At 43.3% G+C, this 19,226-nt stretch overlaps 1 protein-coding gene across 1 annotated transcript in view; it reads right to left on the bottom strand.

Annotated features, from left to right (window-relative positions):
- LOC147241823 (receptor activity-modifying protein 3) overlaps positions 1-10,735 on the bottom strand; it is a 34,919-nt gene extending 24,184 nt beyond the window's left edge. Inside the window, exon 1 of the mRNA XM_086191109.1 lies at positions 10,402-10,735. Coding sequence (XP_086047235.1) covers positions 10,402-10,453 — 52 coding nt within the window. The 5' untranslated portion in view covers positions 10,454-10,735. The remainder of the gene's footprint in view (positions 1-10,401) is intronic.
- Positions 10,736-19,226: the final 8,491 nt, after the last annotated feature.

Here is a 19,226-nt window from a genome sequence, read left to right as displayed (position 1 = left end):
TGTGCATGCAGATGAGTGTGAACAACCCACACAAATGCACAACGCGGGCTGTGAGTGATGGATAAGGAAAAACAAACGATAAGCAGTGAATTAGCCGACTCAGCAGACTACATAAGTTCCCAGTCATTCTTCGTTACCGTGGATAATCAAGCAGAAAAGCAGAATCAGAGAGACAACACACTTCAGGCTTTCATCACTATTCTCCATGCATCTCGTTTCAACTCCTCGAGTGTTAAATTCAGAAATATGAGAGCCAAAACAACCTAAAGCTACTTAGTTTCATTCCCTCATCAACAAACCACAAGTTGCACTGCACTGCACTGCACAAAACAAAAATCAAGCATTTGGTGTTTGGAATAACATCATAGCAGGCATTAATTATCCACTTTATACTGGCTGGTAGAAAAACATCGGATGCTTCTGCCGGAAGTAGCAGTCACACGGCTACACAGAGACAGACAGGGCTGAAAATTTACAGGTTCAATTTCAATGGGTCATATTTTTCTCTCAGATGAAAAAGCTGTCCAAAAACGTATCCAGACACGAGGTTTCAGCAAACGTTTGTACTGTCATTATGTCATTTAGGAACACCTCAACTTAAGGGGAAGCATGCCTATTGTCCATCATCTCCGCAGCCAGAAAAGAACCCTGCTTCTCTGTGTGTGAATTCGGGGAATGATTGACTTAGCACAGCGAATGATCGTGGGTGGGAAGTGTCAGCATCAGTCAGAAATCATCAGACAGACAAGGCTCAGGATCTTGGTTTGTCTACTAGTAATCTTCCTCATCCTCTCTTCAAATGCTGCCATGATGAGCAGCAGCCGTTGCTCTTCTCGTGTTCAACGAATGCGTTGTTTTATAGGCCAAAGTTACAATGGGGTCTTTGAGGTGCTGCATTACATCAGTGCACCCCATCACGACAGTAGTTCCTGCTATGTGTCTGTTTCTGGAATTACAGTGTCTTTTAATTCCACAATGTTATAGGGTAATTTCCTTTTTTTTTTTTTATAATTCTACCTTTCTCCATATTCAACTGATTCTTGCACTTTTCATCATTGAAACACAACAACCATGACAACAATTTTGTGCTTGCAAATGACTCCGTCACTCAGTGTAAGATACATCAATTCTGTCCGGGCATTGCTGCAGTTGGCACAATCTGACTGACAGAAGCCAAATCACATCCATGGAATACATTAGCACTCAGCGATTTACCTCATCGGGAGCGTGTCGGATAAATGTTCAGACACATGGAGGCCAGAGTCTGACAAACATGGACGTACACACATGCCGTCACGAGTAAGTTATTAAAAGCAGTGGTGGGATGTTTCATCTTCCCAGTTTCTGTCAAAATGTTTCCAGTTGTCTATTTAACAGCAAATAAAAGGGAGATAGCAACGTTGAATTGAGAGGAAAAAAAAGGTCCTGTTTCGGTGTATTTAGCCAAGGAAAAGGCCAAGTAGCTAAACAGCTGTTCATTTGTGCAGTCTGAGAGACAGACAGTAAAGGAGATGGATCAGCAGTGGAGGGCAAAGGAGAAAGCAAAACTTTATTTTCCGTGTACTAGAAAAGCCCCTTTGGCTTCACCACAAGGTGTTAAAAATCGAAGCAAAACACTGAGGACGGACACCAACAATTATCGACTCGTAGCAACACATAGTACAGTAAAGACGTCTCTTGTGCGAGGACACTGATTCAGATACTCTGAGGACAAACTAGACAACCGAAGAGGCCTAAATGAGTCCAGGGCCAACACTCGAGATACAGTGCCTGCAACAACACCAGCTCTTGCATTAATAAAAAGCAAATCTGCATGTGCATCTGTAAATATGCTGTCTGACTCTTGCAGGTGTGTGTGTGTGTGTGTGTGTGTGTGTGTGTGTGTCTTTCAGGAAACTGTAGCTGAAAACATGAAAATTACAGTGTTAGGCATTTAGACATCTCCACGGCAGCATCTCTATCGATGTGATGTGCTTGACTTCTTCAGTTTAATGTTAGTAAACTATACGTTACATGTTGGTTAGGCTCGAGGTTTAATCCACGCGCCAAACGGAGCGTTCTTAATCGCAATTTTACGCTTCAGCAGGCACATGTTATGTTCCCTCTGTTCCTCCACCTGCATACAGCAAAACGCTCTTCAGGTGATTGTGTCGTTATCTGGTTTTCGCAGTCGTGACTCCGGCATCTTTAGCTTTTTGAATCAGCGTTGAAATCTGATAAATGTTAGCTGCTTGTGGGCCCTTGAGTCAGTGGGGTCTCTGACTCTGACTCAGGCTCCATCGGCATCAGCTGGAGACGTTGCTCCAGAAGCACAGTAGTTCCATACAATACTCTAAGTGTGGACCTGAGGAGGAAGCTGCAGAGTACAAGTGAAAACCAAAATTTTCAGCAATCTGCAGCAGATGCCTACATTCATACATAGTTACTATCCATAACCATTCATCCATAAATGCAGAGATGTAGTCACACAACCCCCGCCTGCAGCCCTGCATGTGCTTGCCAATATCATTACTATAGGCACTGTTCTGAATTTACTTTTCCATCTGCAGCCTTTTACACTCATTTCTGGAAGAAAGCCACCCCACACGAATGTGTTACTACTCATCAATGAGAGGTGACATCCACATCTCCAAAAAAAACACAACTTACACAGCACAGTAACATCATGAAAAGTGCCAGAGAGATTGATCACTGTCATCTGTGCATCTCTCTGGAAATGTAACTACACGCTGCTGCAGGCTGCAGCAGCTGTGACCCGTGGATCTCCTGACATCACATTTCCTCCTACACATTTCCATACACTCATTTCCACATCATCTGCTCCTCGGGTCTGAGCGCTGTTGGGCATCACACTGAAGGCCACGTGGTTAAGCCAAAGTAGGGTCCATGTGGACCCAACACACACGCGTACATCAAGCTTTTGACTGAAGAAGATTTGAATTTTACGAGCATCTTAACACCTACCATTCTTCCAAATTATGGATCCTTTCATCATTACAAGCAGGACTTACTTGCTGCTTTAATTAGCATGATTAAATTCATTCATCAACAACATCTGTGACATCAAGGATAATCAACTGAGCCTGAATGAAATCATTCACATTACTGGCAAGCAGCCAAGGGTGCACAGAGAATTTATTTTTGATGGATAGCCAATCAATTTCCACAGAGATGATAGCACCAGACAGGAAATACCCACACTAATGCCATAATGGTCCAGTCAATTTTCAAAGTAAAACACCACGCAGATAACAAATTGCTAAAACAGACAAAAAAGAGAGAGAATGCAACCACAAGAGCTACGTTAATGTGATGGACCCTTTTCCTTCTGGATACAACTTCCAAGGAGAATCAAATTCCCACTGTTCAGAGTGACGTTCAGAAGAAGTCCAGGGCATCTGCAGTCATCAAGGGTGAATTCTGGCACCTGCTCTCAGAGAAGTAGCCTAACTTAAATAGATTTGACTTTTACCTGTTCAACCTACCTGTGGGAATCTGCCTTCTCCCACATAAAAACCATACAGACCGAGTCCAGATCCACCATCACAGATGACCACCTATGTGCCTGCCAGAGACTTGGAAAATGAAACTCATTTCTATGTAGCACCTTTCTACCTTCGCGGCACTCAAAGCCTTTTATAGCGTCATCTCATTCACCTTTTCACACATACATGGTGGAGGCTGCCATGCAAGGCACCAACCTACCCGTCAGGAGCAATATGGGGTTCAGTATCTCGCTCAAGGACACTTTGACATGGTCACCAGGGGAAAGTGAGCATCGTACCAGCGACCCTTTGGTTGCTAGATGGCCACACTACCACTGAGCCATACCACCAGCTGCTACACCCTGATTATAAGAAATTAGCATCCTCCTTCCACTGCTAAAGATCACATTACACAGGTTATATGTCCATTTTCTGAGAAGCAAAATGTATCTGCTGTGTCATGGTTGAAATCCTGCTCATTGCTCGTTACTGGCCGTTACTGGTAATCACGTTTTTGTTTTGTTTTGGTATGTTTGACCAGCATTTGTCATTGATATGGTGATATTAGTGAGACTGAGGTGCTAATGGACATATGAAAAGGAGTAAGAGGCTATCAGGACTCTTTAGTCTCCCCTCTAACAAGTGTCATTGAATAATTGTGAAAATTCAAAACAAGAAGAGGATTATTACAAAATATGCCAAGTTATTTTTAATTTACAGTGTAAAAAATGATGCAAGCAATGATTACTGTTCAATTAACGGTGTGAATTGCGTTTTCCAGACCCAGCATCAGTCCAGTTGGACACAGAACTATCCATCCATCCATTCATTTTCTATACCGCTTATCCATTAAGGGCGTAAAGTGTGGAGCGGGATATTGACAGGCAGATTGGGGCGTCTGCAGCGATTCAGGCACTAAACCAGTCCGTTGTGGTAAAGAGGGAGCTTAGCCAAAAGGCGAATCTCTCAATTTACCAGTCAATCTACGTTCCAACCCTCACCTATGGTCATGAGCTTTGGGTAATAACCGAAAGAACGAGATCGCGAACACAAGCGGCCGAAATGAGTTTCCTCCGCAGGGTGGCTGGGCTCTCCCTTAGAGACAGGGTGAGAAGCTCAGTCATTCAGGAGGGACTCAGAGTTGAGCCGCTGCTCCTCCATGTGGAGAGGAGTCAGTTGAGGTGGTTCGGGCATCTGGTGAGGATGCCTCCTGGACGCCTCCCTTGGGAGGTGTTCCAGGCATGCCCAACCAGGAGGAGGCCTCGAGGCCGACCCAGGACACGCTGGAGGGATTATATCTCAGCTGGCCAGGGATTCCCCCGGAAGAGCTGGTGGAATTGGCTGGGGAGAGGGCAGTCTGGGCTTTCTTGCTAAGGGCGCTGCCCCCGCATCCCAGTCCAACCGGATAAGCGGAGGACAATGATGACAACGTTAAGGGTCATGGTTTAGGGTTCAGTATCTTCCTCAGGGATACTTTGACACGCTCACCAAGGGAAGAGAGGATAGAACCTGTGATCAATCCATTGCTAGAAGGCCACTCTACCTCCGAGCCATGCCGGCCCTGACACAAAACGACTGTTCCACTTTTCGCCCTCTGCTGGTGAAAATATAACAACCCTTTTATGTGACCAGATGCCCTTCTCTCCCTTACAGGATCTGTTTTGAGTGTAAGAACCTGCTCAAGTTGTAATTAAGGGTTCATGTGGTTTGAAGTTGAGCAACAAGCAATTCAAACAAATGCTGGGGTGTTTTTATTCACTTATGTGACAGCTTCAATTAATTTGTGTTTGTCAGCTCTTTCGATTGGAACCTTTTTCTCGGGAAATTCGTTTTTTGCCGCAAGATTGGAGGCATTTTGTCTTGGGTAATAAAAGAAGTTGCCATAATGAAGTGTTATCATCGATTCTCATCATTAGCTGGTTTCATTAATGTTCGTCTTTCATCAGACACCCCTCAAGCTACACAGTGAATTCTATGCTCAGTATAATGGTGCTAATTACAAGCTATTCTCTTCCATGATTGTTAATGTGGCTCGGTCAGCAGTGGCCTTTAGCTGCAAACCATGCCTCTGTCTGAGCCTCTATATCCTGGTAGAAGGAAGACACCACAAAAAAGCCTGCATGACAAAATGGCTGCTTCCGAGATGAATCAGTTCATTAAAAACATTTCAAAGCTTAAACACAATCAGAAAGTTGCCTGAAATCAGCCGCTTACTGACAGTTATAGTGCTTGTTAATTGGTGATTAGTTTAGTTGGATTTTGCTAGTATAGTTGTTTATATTTGTTTGTGCTTTTATTAGCATTTATCCATTACTAGCATTATTTTATTTTATTTTTTCAACTTCTGATCATTTTATTATATTTTGAAAATCTTTACCTTCCGATCAATAATCGGAGGAATCGTAAATACTAAAAATTGCCAATCCCACTTTTCAGAGCCAAAATTTTCTGAACAACAGTCCAAATGAGTTTCAGTCGATAATAGCAAGTGTTTTATATTCACGATTTTGAACAGTTCGGGGAAAAAAATATGACACCTAAAATCAAAAGCTATGCAGTGCACCGGACTCCCAGTAAAACATAACGAGCTGTGAATTAAAATGATAACAAATCACAAACAGTAATAGTGGTAGAAGAATAATGAACAAATTTGTCATGTCTGAAAGGAGCAGGTCATGCATACTGATGTAGTCTTTACTCTTTTATATTGGATTTTCACATCTTGTGTTAACTTAAACACAAAAGTGCATTATTTGTAGACAAAGCCAACGACAGCAAACATCTGGCATATTAGCTTAAGAGAAGTGGTTCATCCGAAGACATTCATCTGTTATCAACTAGATGTGATCATGATCAAGTAATTATTTCATTTGCTGTTGTTGTTTTTTGCATTAATCATATTTTTTCTGCCCATTTCATTTCTGTTATTGTTAACATTTCCAAGTATATTTCTAATTTGGAAGCAGAGTGACTAACTAACAACTGATATTAGAAGAGATCTGATCCCAACTACTGTGCAATTAACTTTTAAATCAAATGGAATGCTAACAGACTGGCACCAGGAGCGACTCTACGGAGGGAAACAAATGCGCAATCTGTCGACCACATGGTGTCGACTGTGAAACAAAGCGCAGTGACTTGATGTCAGCTGGACCTCAGCGTTAGTCTTTGATATGAGCGAGAGGAGCAAAGAGACATTCGGGCCTGCATGAATGTTTAACAGGCTGCTGAAAGATTAATAAGGCTCCCAACATACTTTCACTGCAGTGGAGCTTCGGAGGAGATTGTAGCAACGCAACGTCACCTGTGAATCATGAGCCGTATTTTTTACGCCTAAAGACTGAGTCCCATTAAGCACGCTTGCAACGGTTTGATTGTAACTACTTTAAGTACGTTGAGACGGATGTTGATCCGATTACCAACGGCTCCTCAAAACGGATTAAACTATACAAATAGGGATTATTCTAAGAGGTTCTCGTGATTTTTAGCTGTTGCTCAATACGTCTGTTCCCAAACAAAGGTCAGGCTGATAGTTTGATGTAAGGTAGTTTTATTTAGATTAGCAAAGATCTAGAGAGGAGTTCTATGAGCATACCAATGTATGCTCGTGGAACAATGAGGTCAAGGTGGTCCCAGCAGGGAGCGCTGGGTGGTTGGATTGATAAATGGTGGTGTAGTCTTGTTCCTAAATTTGAGTTAATCGAGTGGTGCTGGGTTGAGTTGAGCATCTGGTTCTCTCATCAGAAAGTAAATGGGTTTTTTAATGGGTTTTCAATTAAATCGCTTACATAATGTCTGTGGCTCACACAAGTTGAAGTTGTTTTTTTTCTTTTTTCCTGCAGCATAAACTATGCCTGTAAATACCTCACTTTTGAATTGAGAAGCTTGTCTTTAAAAAAAATGAAACGGAGGAGGTTGTCTGAGACACCCAGGTCATCTTGCTGAAATCAGATGACGCATAAGGCTAGTTGCGGTGATGTGTGCGCTGTGCATGTGTGTGTGTGTGTGTGTGTGTGTGTGTGTGTGTGTGTGTGTGTGTGTGTGTGTGTGTGGTTTGAGTGTAACTTAGCATTTGCTTTGTGCTCCTAATGCATGCAGTTTCTCTTGAAAAAAAAATCATAAAAGTGGCATTCATTTGCATGTAAGAGTTGTTTACTTTGGGCAAAGGGAACTCATGGTGATGCTAACTTCCAGGTTGGATGACCAAAATACATCACATCCTATAAAATTCAAGAAGAGATTCAGATACATTCATCAAAATACATTGTTTGTTTCGATTCCTATTATCCAGCTCCCGAAGATTTTACATCCCAACATTCCCGATAACTTTTCATGTCGCATCTTAGTTCTTCTTGAGAGATGAATAAGGTGAAAGAAGACGATACAAATGTCAAATGTGATGTTACAATTCCATTTGAACTCGTCAGTGCCGATCTTCGTAATTAGTTCCTGTCTTATTTTGACATCACTTCCCTCATGTCCCTCGATTTATTTCCTGTTTGTTATTAAGCTCAGCTGTGTCTCCTCGGCCAATCAGCTCACCGTCCCTTATGTTCTGCACATGTTTCTCGTTGTGTGATTCGTTCCGTTTGTATTGCAGTTCTGTTTTCGGTGTCACTCCTTGTTAGATCTTCTGTTTTTCCTTGTTTAACATGCCTGCTATCCTTTGGGCCTCCATTTTAGAATGTTACTCATTAGTTGTCCTGATTTCTAAGCTTATTCTTTCCCAACAGTGTGATAAACGACACCGAGTATAGAAGCAGCCGCATTAGGAGAACTGCAAATGGGCATCAGCAATAAGCAGTGAAAAGAGCACGCTGGATATCTCACCATAGCTCTATGAATAGCGCTTAACTCAAAAAGGGCTTAGAAACATTTTTCTCATGGTAATGTTTTGTTCAGATGGTGATGGAACACAAGAGGCCCAAGGCAGTTTCCCTTGCTGTGAGAGGGAATGAATAACTGTTTATTGGGCTCAGCAGATGCTTCGCACTCAGTGGGAATCGGCCCTTTTCTGCTTTGCAGATGGGGACCTTCTACTCAATCTGGCCTCAGTGAATCAGACTGGCTTTATGGGATTTTTACCGTGTTCTGTTTCTTGAATAAACTGCATCTGGTCTCGAATGTTCTTACCCCTGGTGGGGATGCTGAGGGCAAAATCTTTTAGTCTAGACAAGCACTATCATAGGAAACTACCACCATGTCTTTCTAGAGTGAGGGAATGTAACAAAGAGGAAGAGTCTTGTTTGATCGCACATTCATTATTTAACTCTCCTGTTCTCCGTTTAGAGCCGGAACATAATACATGCTTAAAACACAAAAGGAGCGGCTACATGCTAGTCTTCCTGCAGGGGCCACAGCTGTTACATGGCAGAGGTCCAGGAGGAGTCGAGGCTGAAGGTCTTGGCCAAACATAGACCACATCCTCCCGTCTGTAATAAGCTGAAATGGTGAAAGGATTTCCTAAACTACTTTCGTCCTTTATCCCCCTTCACCTCAATCAAACTTGGCAGGTTTACCTCTTCAGAAGTCTGAGCCACAAACCTTGAAATTGAAATCTTCTAACACTGCTGGCTCATGTGTCCACATGGGAGGAAGCCAGGCTGTGTCAATCAGCATTGGACAAGACGGCGCCGTGGCCAGATATTAGCTCAGTGACTTAGCTCACTCGGCAGGCGCCTGGACTGTGTCACTGTGCTGTGAACTGACTCTTTATCACTACTACCACTTCTGCTCTCCTGATACGGCCGGCTCCTATCACTCCATCATTATGACAGGGCTTAGAATAACATCATTAGGTCCTCTGCACTCATGATCGTAGTGCTTTCGCTCCATGTCCAGCGTCACATCGACCCAGACCACCCTGACAGAGACATTTACATCACGCCACCAGTCACACAAACATGAAATCACCAGTCACAACTTCGCCCCACATGAAACATCATTTCATACATGATTTCATCCTTGGAGCACCAGCTAATGAGCCAGATATCCACAAATCCCCATTGGCCACGATATAGGTCAGGTCAGTCCACTGGGGCATGCTATGCTATATTCCCCATTCTGTGCATGTGCCTGATACTTTGTGTCGTACTTCATTATGTGCACTCTGCTTCCTGACACACTGAGTGTAAAGAGGCGCGCAAGGTGGATGCAGTAACAGCTAAGTGCATGTGATAAAGCCAGGGAACAGGCGTGTAATGATTCAGCGCTGAATACCATGTCTGACGAGACAGAACGTATGTGGACATGTTGTTTTGCAGCAGTACTACAACAATTGACACGTGAATGATGGAAAAAAAATTGATAATTCTGATGATTGAGCATCTTTTCAAACAATGTTGATACTGTGCCAGATTCCTATTTACTGTATACCTTCTGTCATTACTGCATTGATGCTCTTCTGTATCACAATGTTGTACATTTAAACCAAAGTACATATTTGGATCTGACGGTTGTTTTCCTTATTCTAGGATGTCTACTAATATCAGACACGGCAGAAAGACAGCGGATGAAAAAGACCATTTTGGCTAACTCAGGCACATTAACGTCCATCTGAAAGTTGATTAGTGCGCGTTGCCCTTTTTCAGAATTATTGATTTATTTATTTTTTTTAATTAATGGTCTCAGAGTCCAAAAAATAATGACTTAGTCCTAATCTTTTTGTTTTTTTATATTTAAGACTTGAAAAGGAGTCTGGGCTCTGGGAAATCCTGACCAGTGGTTTTTTTTTTTATATCTTTCTCAAAATTTTCAAATCGGAATATTCGGCACATTGATCGGTCATGCGTCGTTGGTCACTCGCAGCCCTCGTATTCAGTACGGCACTTCTACCTAATAGTCACACAAAGATTGCATGGGTGATGCCAAGTAGAGTTTTGAAGTCCTTACATTTAACAATTGCAATGTGACTTACCCAAAATCCCAACAACAAAAAGTTTCAGTACTGCGAACACATTTGTATCCATCCCGCTGCGAGAATCCAGTCCGACTCAGGACGAAAGCTCAGCTGCAGCTCGGTGAAAATGCGCGTTTGAACCGGACCATTATGATCCCACAAGAGAGAGTCGGAGTTCTGTCATGCCGTCGGGAGGCATCACCACTCGTAGAGGACGCGAGGGAAAGCAAAAAGAGATTGATCCCGGAGTGTGTGTGTGTGTGTGTGTGTGTGTTTCTTGTCGTTCCTTGTGACGGTCGCGGCCACTTGTCAGGAGTCAGAGCTCAGGACCACCACTCCCTCACTCACTCACTCTGGGCTGCATCCTCTGTCTGTAGAGGAGGGGGGAAAGGGGGACAAGACGTATGTGTGTCGGGGTGGGGGGTGGGGGGGTGTCTAAAGCAGTAACACTAGATTACAGTGCCGACATAATCCATTACACACTCGACCCACGGGACACACTGGATATATGCTAAGCAGCAGCATTAAAGCTGCTCTCAACATCTCACTGTGAAAACATCACATGACGCTTGAATGTCATTCTAAATGTGTGCATAATAAAACTGCAGTTATGATAATCATGAAGCAAATGATCCGTCAGTCCATCGCGCCACTGGCCTTCTCCCAAAGACCTACAAAGCAATACTGCCATCGTGTGGTCTCATTTAACATTGCATCTCCAACGCTTCAGCTCCTCCGCTGACGTCATGCTGGTATCCACACACAGTCAATCTCATTCGGTGTCCACTAAGAGTGATGGCTTTTGCTCACTGGTGAGGAATTTGAGCTGGTATCCTCTGTTTTAACTCTCTTGCACCTCAGCTTCCAAATTGGTCTGTGAGGTCAGCAGCTGGTCCGACCTCAGGGCCTTGGCTTTAATCAGGGTGAACCTGGCTTTCCTAGCTGTGCATTTACAGCCACAACACTTACTGATAACAAAGCTGACAATCACGGCGTCGTCTATATGTGTAGCTGTGATTAGACTACGTGAAGATCACATCTGCGCAGAATGTTCTACTTCGGTGGTACTGGGTAGTGTTCAACATTATCACGACGGTCTACGAGTGTCGGGCACAGATGTGTTGGGGGAGCTGACTCATCCTCATCTCACAGCGAACCTGGTACATCTGTCATGGACGTGTCCAGTAAGGTGGTCCAGTGTAAACCGTCTCTGAGTCTCCAGCCTGTTTCTTGTGACGATTTCCTCCACGCACTCAAAAGTTGGGATGTTGTAAATGGTAGAGTGTGTAAATACAGCATGAGTAAAATTGGAACGCAATGATTTACAAATCTCATAAACCAATATTTTAGTCGTAATAGAATGTCGACAACATACCAGGCGTTAAAAGTGAGAAATGAGCCTATTTCAAGAAAAATATATGTGTTCATTTTGAATTTGATGACAGCGGCACATCTCAAGAAAGTCGGGACGAGCGCCACCAAAGATTGAAAACGGAAGTGACACGAAAGCTTAGGACTTCAACTTCAAATGAAAGGTCAATTCAATTAAACACAAATCAAACAATTGATTTTACTCACTCATTTTGTATCCCACAAGAATTCATTTTAGGATTTGCTTTTTTTTTTGTGCTCTGATTAGTTTACTTTGAACTTGTTTAAAAAAAATAAAAACTTGTACATATAGATAGATGACACTCACAGTCCCACCTACGGTCAATTTAGAGTATCAATCAGCCTCGTCCCCTCTTGATGTCTTTGGACTGTGGGAGGAAGCTGGAGAACCAGAGAGAACCCACGCAGGAACAGGGAGAACATGGAGACTCACACAGAAAGATCCTGTGCTGGAGCTGGGACTGGAACCTGGAACCTTCTTGCTGCACCACCGTGCCGCTTGTGAGAGAAAGTGAGCCAAGTATTTCTTGCAGCTGCTGGACAATAACAGACAGATCTGGCCTTTATTACTTTATTTTCATCCAGCAACAACAAATGATGACATGGTCATTATTTCAGCCAGACCTTGGAGAAGAGAGGCGGTTGGAAAGCAAGTTATTATTATTACTATAGGAATTGTTGTTGTTGTTATTGTTATCTTGTTGTTGTACAGTAGTTTAGAGGTAGTAATAATAGGAGAATTCGTTTTTTTTAAATTGTGTTTACACTGTCAGTCAATCAATCCCGATACTCCAAACTCGATCTTTGTGAGATTTTCAGAAAATGTGGACGGGGTTTTTGTTATGTTCTTGTTGTTGTTTGTCTACGTTTTTTTACATTATAAGATCGTCCTTAATGTTGACCTTTGAGCACCGAAATATTTTCAGTTCATCCTTGAGTCCAGGTTAACATGAGAGTTCACGTTAGCGAGACTGGGATTGATGGTTGGTGTGGGGACATACAAATACTGCCATTGAGCTGTTTGTCTACTCACGTCACGTTAGTGATGATGCAAAAAAATTGAATGTGAACCGGAAACAGCATGTTTGAGGTCAATTCGATGAACGGTTGCTGAGTAAATGGGATCAAAGACGGGCACTCGTCGTGGGCTAGGAATATTCTTTCTTCTTCCAACCTGAAGCGCGCCATGAGGAGGCTTACCTGCTGGCTGGCAGGCTCCTGGGGTGGGCTCGGTGGGCTTTGGCAACGGGAGCCGGAGCCTGTCACCTGTTTAAATCTGCATCTGTGACTTAAACAAGTGAATTCCTGTTTCTCTCTTAGTTCCCCCTTTTCAGGTATGTATTTGTCGCCAGTTTTTTTGTTGTTGTTGTTTTTCGGGGAAATTTGGAGCTCATGGCAGGAGGGGCAGATTTGTCTCCAACACTGCTGCAGGGCCTTCAGGATGCCTGAAGAAGATGATGGTAAAACTAGAAAATCATGAATCAGGCTAAGTAACAGCAGTAGTGGAGCCACGTTTCTAATCAGGACAAAAAAAAACAAAACGTGTGTGTGTGTGTGTGTGTGTGTGTGTGTGTGTGTGTGTGTGTGTGTGTGTGTGTGTGTGTGAGTGAGACTCTTACAGTCATAGCACAGAAACTCCCCCTCCATCAGGGAATGATCGCTGCCTTGTCAATCAGCCTCTTCCAGATGAGACTGAGCTGTTATCCGGGGCCAGGGGACCTCTCCAGCTGTCAGGGATGACACACGCTGTACGTACACATTTGCTTTTCTATGTTTTCAGTCGACATTTTCAATCAAAGGGATTTTACAAAGCTAAATAAGTTTTAAGAGGATGTCGGATGAATATTTTCTTCTTGTGTTCCGGATCATCAGATAAAAACAAACACGTGTATCTGAGGAAGTGTTTGAGGCATCAAATCAGTCGTCATTCATCAGAACACACCGACACAAACACATGGAGTAAATCTCCTGTGTGAACACACATTGTGTTGGGAGGGATGACCTTCATCATAAAGGCTTGAGAGACACTTATGCTGTTCAAGTCCCTCAGAGGAGTTGTGACCTTTCCATCCTCCAGTCAAACACACACACCAACATTCAGCGTTAAGCACACACAAGCTAGCTGACTGTCATCATCTAAATACATGTTGCTTCTCAGCACACAGTGCTCTCTCACACACACACACACACACACACACACACACACACACACACACACACACACACTGACACACCGATCAAATCAAACACAAACTCTTACCCTCCTGGGACACTTTGTGATGTCACGCTCGCTGTAGCCATGGCCGTAGCAGGCGCGAGTCTTCTTCTGACTAGAAAGAGAAGAAACACAGTGAGATGACAGTTTAAAGAGGAAAAAGAGGAAAAGAGAAAGAAAGCTATGGAGGGAGATTGAAGTGGGAGCTATGGAGATCTGAACCGATGCTTTTAAAATTCTAAAAATCAAGAGGGGAGGAGCAAAGGAGATGTGTGGTGATTGGTGACATGATGTGTCCAGTTTGGGATGAGGATGGAATCGTGACAGAAAAGAGAATGAGGCATTACAACAAGAGAATAAAAAAGCAGCTGTACAGAGGCGATGAGGTGAAAGGAACCAGGATGAAGGAAGAAAACTGTGAATAATGCAAGACTCACTTGACGTAACCGTACATCGTCTGGTGGATTTTCATCACAGCTCTAATTCTATCATCCTCCAAGGCAGCTGTTTTCATCAGGGTGGCCGTCCGCATATGAGGAAGAGACACGGAGGTCACGTTGGAGGATCAGCACTTGTTTTAAACTAGACTCTCTTAGTCCAGGTTAAGACAGCAGAGGAAAAAGTCGGAAAAAGACGATTGAAGGGCCGTTCATCTCGCTAAAAACTCCGATGGAGTTAGAAAGCAGAAAATCTTGTTCATTATATGAATTCTTACATCCGCGGTGCACGTCTGAAGCTATGAAGCACACATGGAAATGCTGAACAGATGCTATTGCTGTGTCTGGCAGAGGAATACATGTGGCGGGGTTTGGTTTGGTTACGCTCTGCTCTGTCGGGTCCCACGCTGTCTCGGTACCAGAGCTTTGATTCCACACTGAAAACTGAAAACAAAGACTTGTTGATCAGGGAGGCCTTTGAACAAACACGCAATACTTAAAGACCCTTCAAATCAATGAAAGACAATGGACAAAAGTTTTAAAGAGTTGTTTTTTTTTTAAAAAGCGAGATACTGTTTAGCTCCTCATAGTTTCAGCTTCCACAAACGTGAATAAGCTGCAAATTCATCTTAATTATCAACACTTGAGCACCACCCTTCGGTAGCAGTATCAAGGAGATACGTGTACAGGACTCTGAAGGCAAGTCATACTCATATTGTCATCAATGTGTCAGGGCAGAGCCTACAAATTTAAATGTGTCAATATTTTTTCATATCAAGAGGACGATGAAGCCATGAGTAGTGTAGCTAGAGCACAGACTACTGGCGGAGATACCAGGTGGAGGCTCTTTGCATTAGCAGCATAAAACAATCCAACAGTTTGGACAGTACTGCTTACTTCTCGCCGAAGGTGTGGGCGCATGAAAGTGGAGCTCGCCAGGTGGGAAGCTCGCTTCAAGACGACAAACGTCCCCCTGGGAATTTGGTCTCTCTGTAAAGGAACAGTACACAAAGTGTTTCCAGATTAGCATCCGTAGAATTGTGAGAATCTGCCTCATGAAATAAATGTTACTCTCACATCACCCCTGAAATGATCGGAAAAGAGAAGTATAACCTACACAGTCTATGAATTCTGAATATGAAAACGGCAAAATGAAACATTTGGATATGAATACCTCATCAAGTAGTGTGCAGACAACGTTGTTTTGATTACGTTTTCTGACATATTCAGTATTTTCTGTGTTTGTGTCATAATTTGTAACCTTTATAGGCCCAGCCCTAATAAAAAAAAGCTCTAGAACTAATATTTCACCCCTGTTGATTGATTTTTTTTCCCTTAAATACGGTCTGATTAAAAAAAAAAAGACTCCTCTTGTTCAAACATTTGCATTTACTGCCATCTGTTATTCGTGTGTGGTGTTTCGTACTTCCAGCTCTTGTCTCTTTTTAAGCACATCAGAATCAATTAGGGGCAATTAAATTAATGGTGTCGTTCCTCAGGCGTCTGTAAAATTCTAGAACGGCATTCACCCCTCAGGAAGATGAGCGCATGGCCGATTGTGTCCTAGAATCGGACTGATTTAATCAGCGCCATCTCAGCTCGTCAAGTCCACAAGGAGAAAGACTCAACAGATAAAAAGGAAACTATGTGCCACTCTTTGATGCCACTTTAATGCAAGAAAAATGCAGAAGGAGCATCTCTCGCGTGCTTTGTCCCCCCCTGGTGTACGTAGGAGACGACGCGAGACGCAGAACGGCCACATTTCATCTTGTCCACTCACTCGGCGGCCAAAGCAGTTATAGGACATTTTACCTCTTGACAAATTTGAACCCACTCTCTCTTACATTAATTTTAACCACCCCTGCTACATGAATGACATTTTTGTTTTTGCGTTGTGTTATCATGAGTGTTGTGGGGGGTTTTCCCTGATTACCAACACTCAGCAGAACAGATTTCAAGTGCCAGAACAACACCTCGTAATGTTTTGTTTTGGTTATTTTTTTTAAATGAAATTATGTGAGACAAACTTTTAATTTTGTTTCGTTTGCCACAAAGCTTGAGGTTTTAAAAGCAGTATTTCTCAAAGAAGACAAGGCAAAACAACGATCTGGAAGGGAAAGTGCTGAGACCTTCAACAAAGTCACTTGATCATCCCTTGATCAATGATTCATTTCATCCTCTTTAGAATGAGTACTTGATGATGAAAGGATTAAGACCTCCTTGCTGTTGTTTTTCCGTTCTCCTTTGACAATAGGAGGTGTGTGTTTGTGCGCCGTGTTTGAATCAAGTGGGACTGGACGGGAATATTTCTAAGAAATTCTCTGCCCCTGGGCTCTGATCGGAAAACATCCATGAGCCACCATCAGTGGGACGAGCGCTCCCCTCTCTGTCATAATTCCGTCTGCTGTTCATGGTCAAAGTGATGCTGACGGGTGCTGAAGCTGGATGAGTCGCTGAGCTGTAATGAAGAGGGGTCATTGCGTAGAAACGGGCTGTGACCTTCAGATGGTGCCGGCTGCCTCGGCTCATCATCTCTCCTTTTCAGCTCAGCGGTTTCCCTCCTGACCCTGAACTCCTGACCTGCCTCGCTTCAGCCAGTTGCTGGGCCTTTGTCTGCTGCTTCACACCAGCGCATCTCCTCTTCACGCTGACGTGGATCATCTTAGTGAAGCTCCTCTCATTGCGCAACCAGCATGGAGTGACGGCCTTCAACTATTGCTGAAGCTCCTTCATGTATTTTCCTTTTTTTTCTGCGTTCTCTGCTTGATTAGCTGCTGTCCCTTTTTTCTGTTGCAACTAAGACAGCGTCATGACCTGGATGGACTATTTTCATCATCTCTTCATAACAACAGCACATGTTCTCCAGTAGCATCTTGGAGGGCTCAACATGTGTGTGTGGGTTTTTTTTTTTGGGGGGGGGGGGGTTCCCCAAAGGAAGAGGATTCAAAATGAGGCTTCAAGCGTTTGCAGCTGTAAGAAGCGTAGAGCAAAAAAGAGATAGTACCTGCAGCACCTGTGTCCTCGGTTACCTGTCAAACAATGAACGTCTGAACTGAATTAACCAAAACGATCATTACAACAGCAAAAGTTCAGATTCTGATGACCCCTCGATAAGCTACACAACTAATCTACACAGCTGCACAACTGGCTGCGGAGAGATCAGCTGCAGCGAGGACATTAGAAGGTACAGCAGCAAGACATTCAGCTCACACGATCGATGTAACAGTCGACGTAGGTGCACAGCATGTAGGACGACATTTCCAGCAGCGCTTCATCCTGACTCTCCTATTTCCTCATTGCATCGCTTCAAGTGTTAACTGGACGACTCAACCCAGTCACAAACACAATGGGGCCTAGACGATGCTGGATAGCCCACCGGTGACTTTCACCACCATTACGGACACGACAGCGCAAGCAGGTCCGCAGGTCCGTGCTGGACTGGGAATGGGTTTGGGTACCTCGTGGTTAACAATGAGCTCTTGTTTGATTGCTTGTCTTAGCACATAAAAGTCCAGCACGACAACAGTGGGACACAGCAGAATACAGCCTGGTGACGATGGCAGTATGAGCCCACGGGAAGCTCATCCGTGTGGCGGGTTCATTTAAGGGCTGTTACCTGCCAATCAAGAGCATGGAAAGAAACGCTGCGTTGGCTGTGAGACGGAGCAAAACCGGGAACTTAGATCGCAACACCTCTTTCAAATGTCTCATTAAAATGAAGCCGCCAATCGTTCTAAATGCATGTATAATAGATTTTAATTATGATTATCTTGATACAAATCATCTAAAGCATCTTTTCATTATTCCATGTCTTTACAGCAACACTGACATGTGATTTCCTTTGACATTAAACCTCCAAAAGTGCAGTTTAAGATTCACTAATGAATGCAAAAGAAATCCTACAGTTGCGCTATCAAATACAAGTACACTGAACCCAAATTTTCCTGAATTTTCCATATGGTTTCTGAACTAATTACTCTTGTTGAGGTGTAAATTCTGAATAGTTTACGTCAAGTTGGCCTCTAATCAATAATACTGCAATTGTTCGTTCACTTCCTTTACAGACTGCATTATTTGTAGTCAGAGTCTGAGTTGCTCTCAGTTTCGTTTGTTTTTGTGCAGAAAATGTCCGTCAGTAGAGGGCGCTGTTCAACTAACAGAAACTTGGCCACTTGTTTCTGGCGCCGGGAGGTGATGGAGAGTGTAGAGACTGAAGAAGGCTGGAAGACTAAAAACTACTACTTGGCCGTAACTATCTTATAAAAAGGCCACTAACATCAAACACTGCCTTTAGAGGACACACGTAGCATTGATCATAAATAGCCTTTATTCTAACGTGGATCAAGGATCGTTTAAAATGAGGTGATTGACGTGTGATCGATCATGAACGAGGGGGAAACTCGTGATTATAAAAAGCAGTTTCGCACAAAACTTGAAACAAAAACAAAACCCAACCCCACATTTCCTTACGAAACAATCTGCATTTTTAATGAAATTAAAGAAACGTCGATTTTGATGAGAAGCTATTTGAAAAGGAGCCTAAATGTTGCCAACTTTCAACCTTCACCAGAACGGAATCGAGGCAACAAAGAACAATTCGCTCCGCTGAAGATCGAAAGCACACACCCTCACTTTTACTTAGTAATTGTTAAAGAGAGATGATGAACAAGCACAACTACATTGTCCAAAAACCCCCAAATAAGAATCTCCGCGCGTATAAATGTAGATGCTGTGAGGAGGGAGCGAGGGAGAGGGACCAAGCCTCGCCTCGCAGGCTTGCACTTGTCCAGTAGGTGTTG

The sequence above is a fragment of the Aulostomus chinensis genome, chromosome 21 (assembly GCF_037954235.1).
Source record: "Aulostomus chinensis isolate RoL2024-O1b breed Wild chromosome 21, RoL_Achi_v1.0, whole genome shotgun sequence".
Lineage (NCBI taxonomy): Eukaryota > Metazoa > Chordata > Actinopteri > Syngnathiformes > Aulostomidae > Aulostomus > Aulostomus chinensis.
Note: the sequence above shows the minus strand (reverse complement) of the source record. Positions and strands in the feature narration are given on the sequence as shown.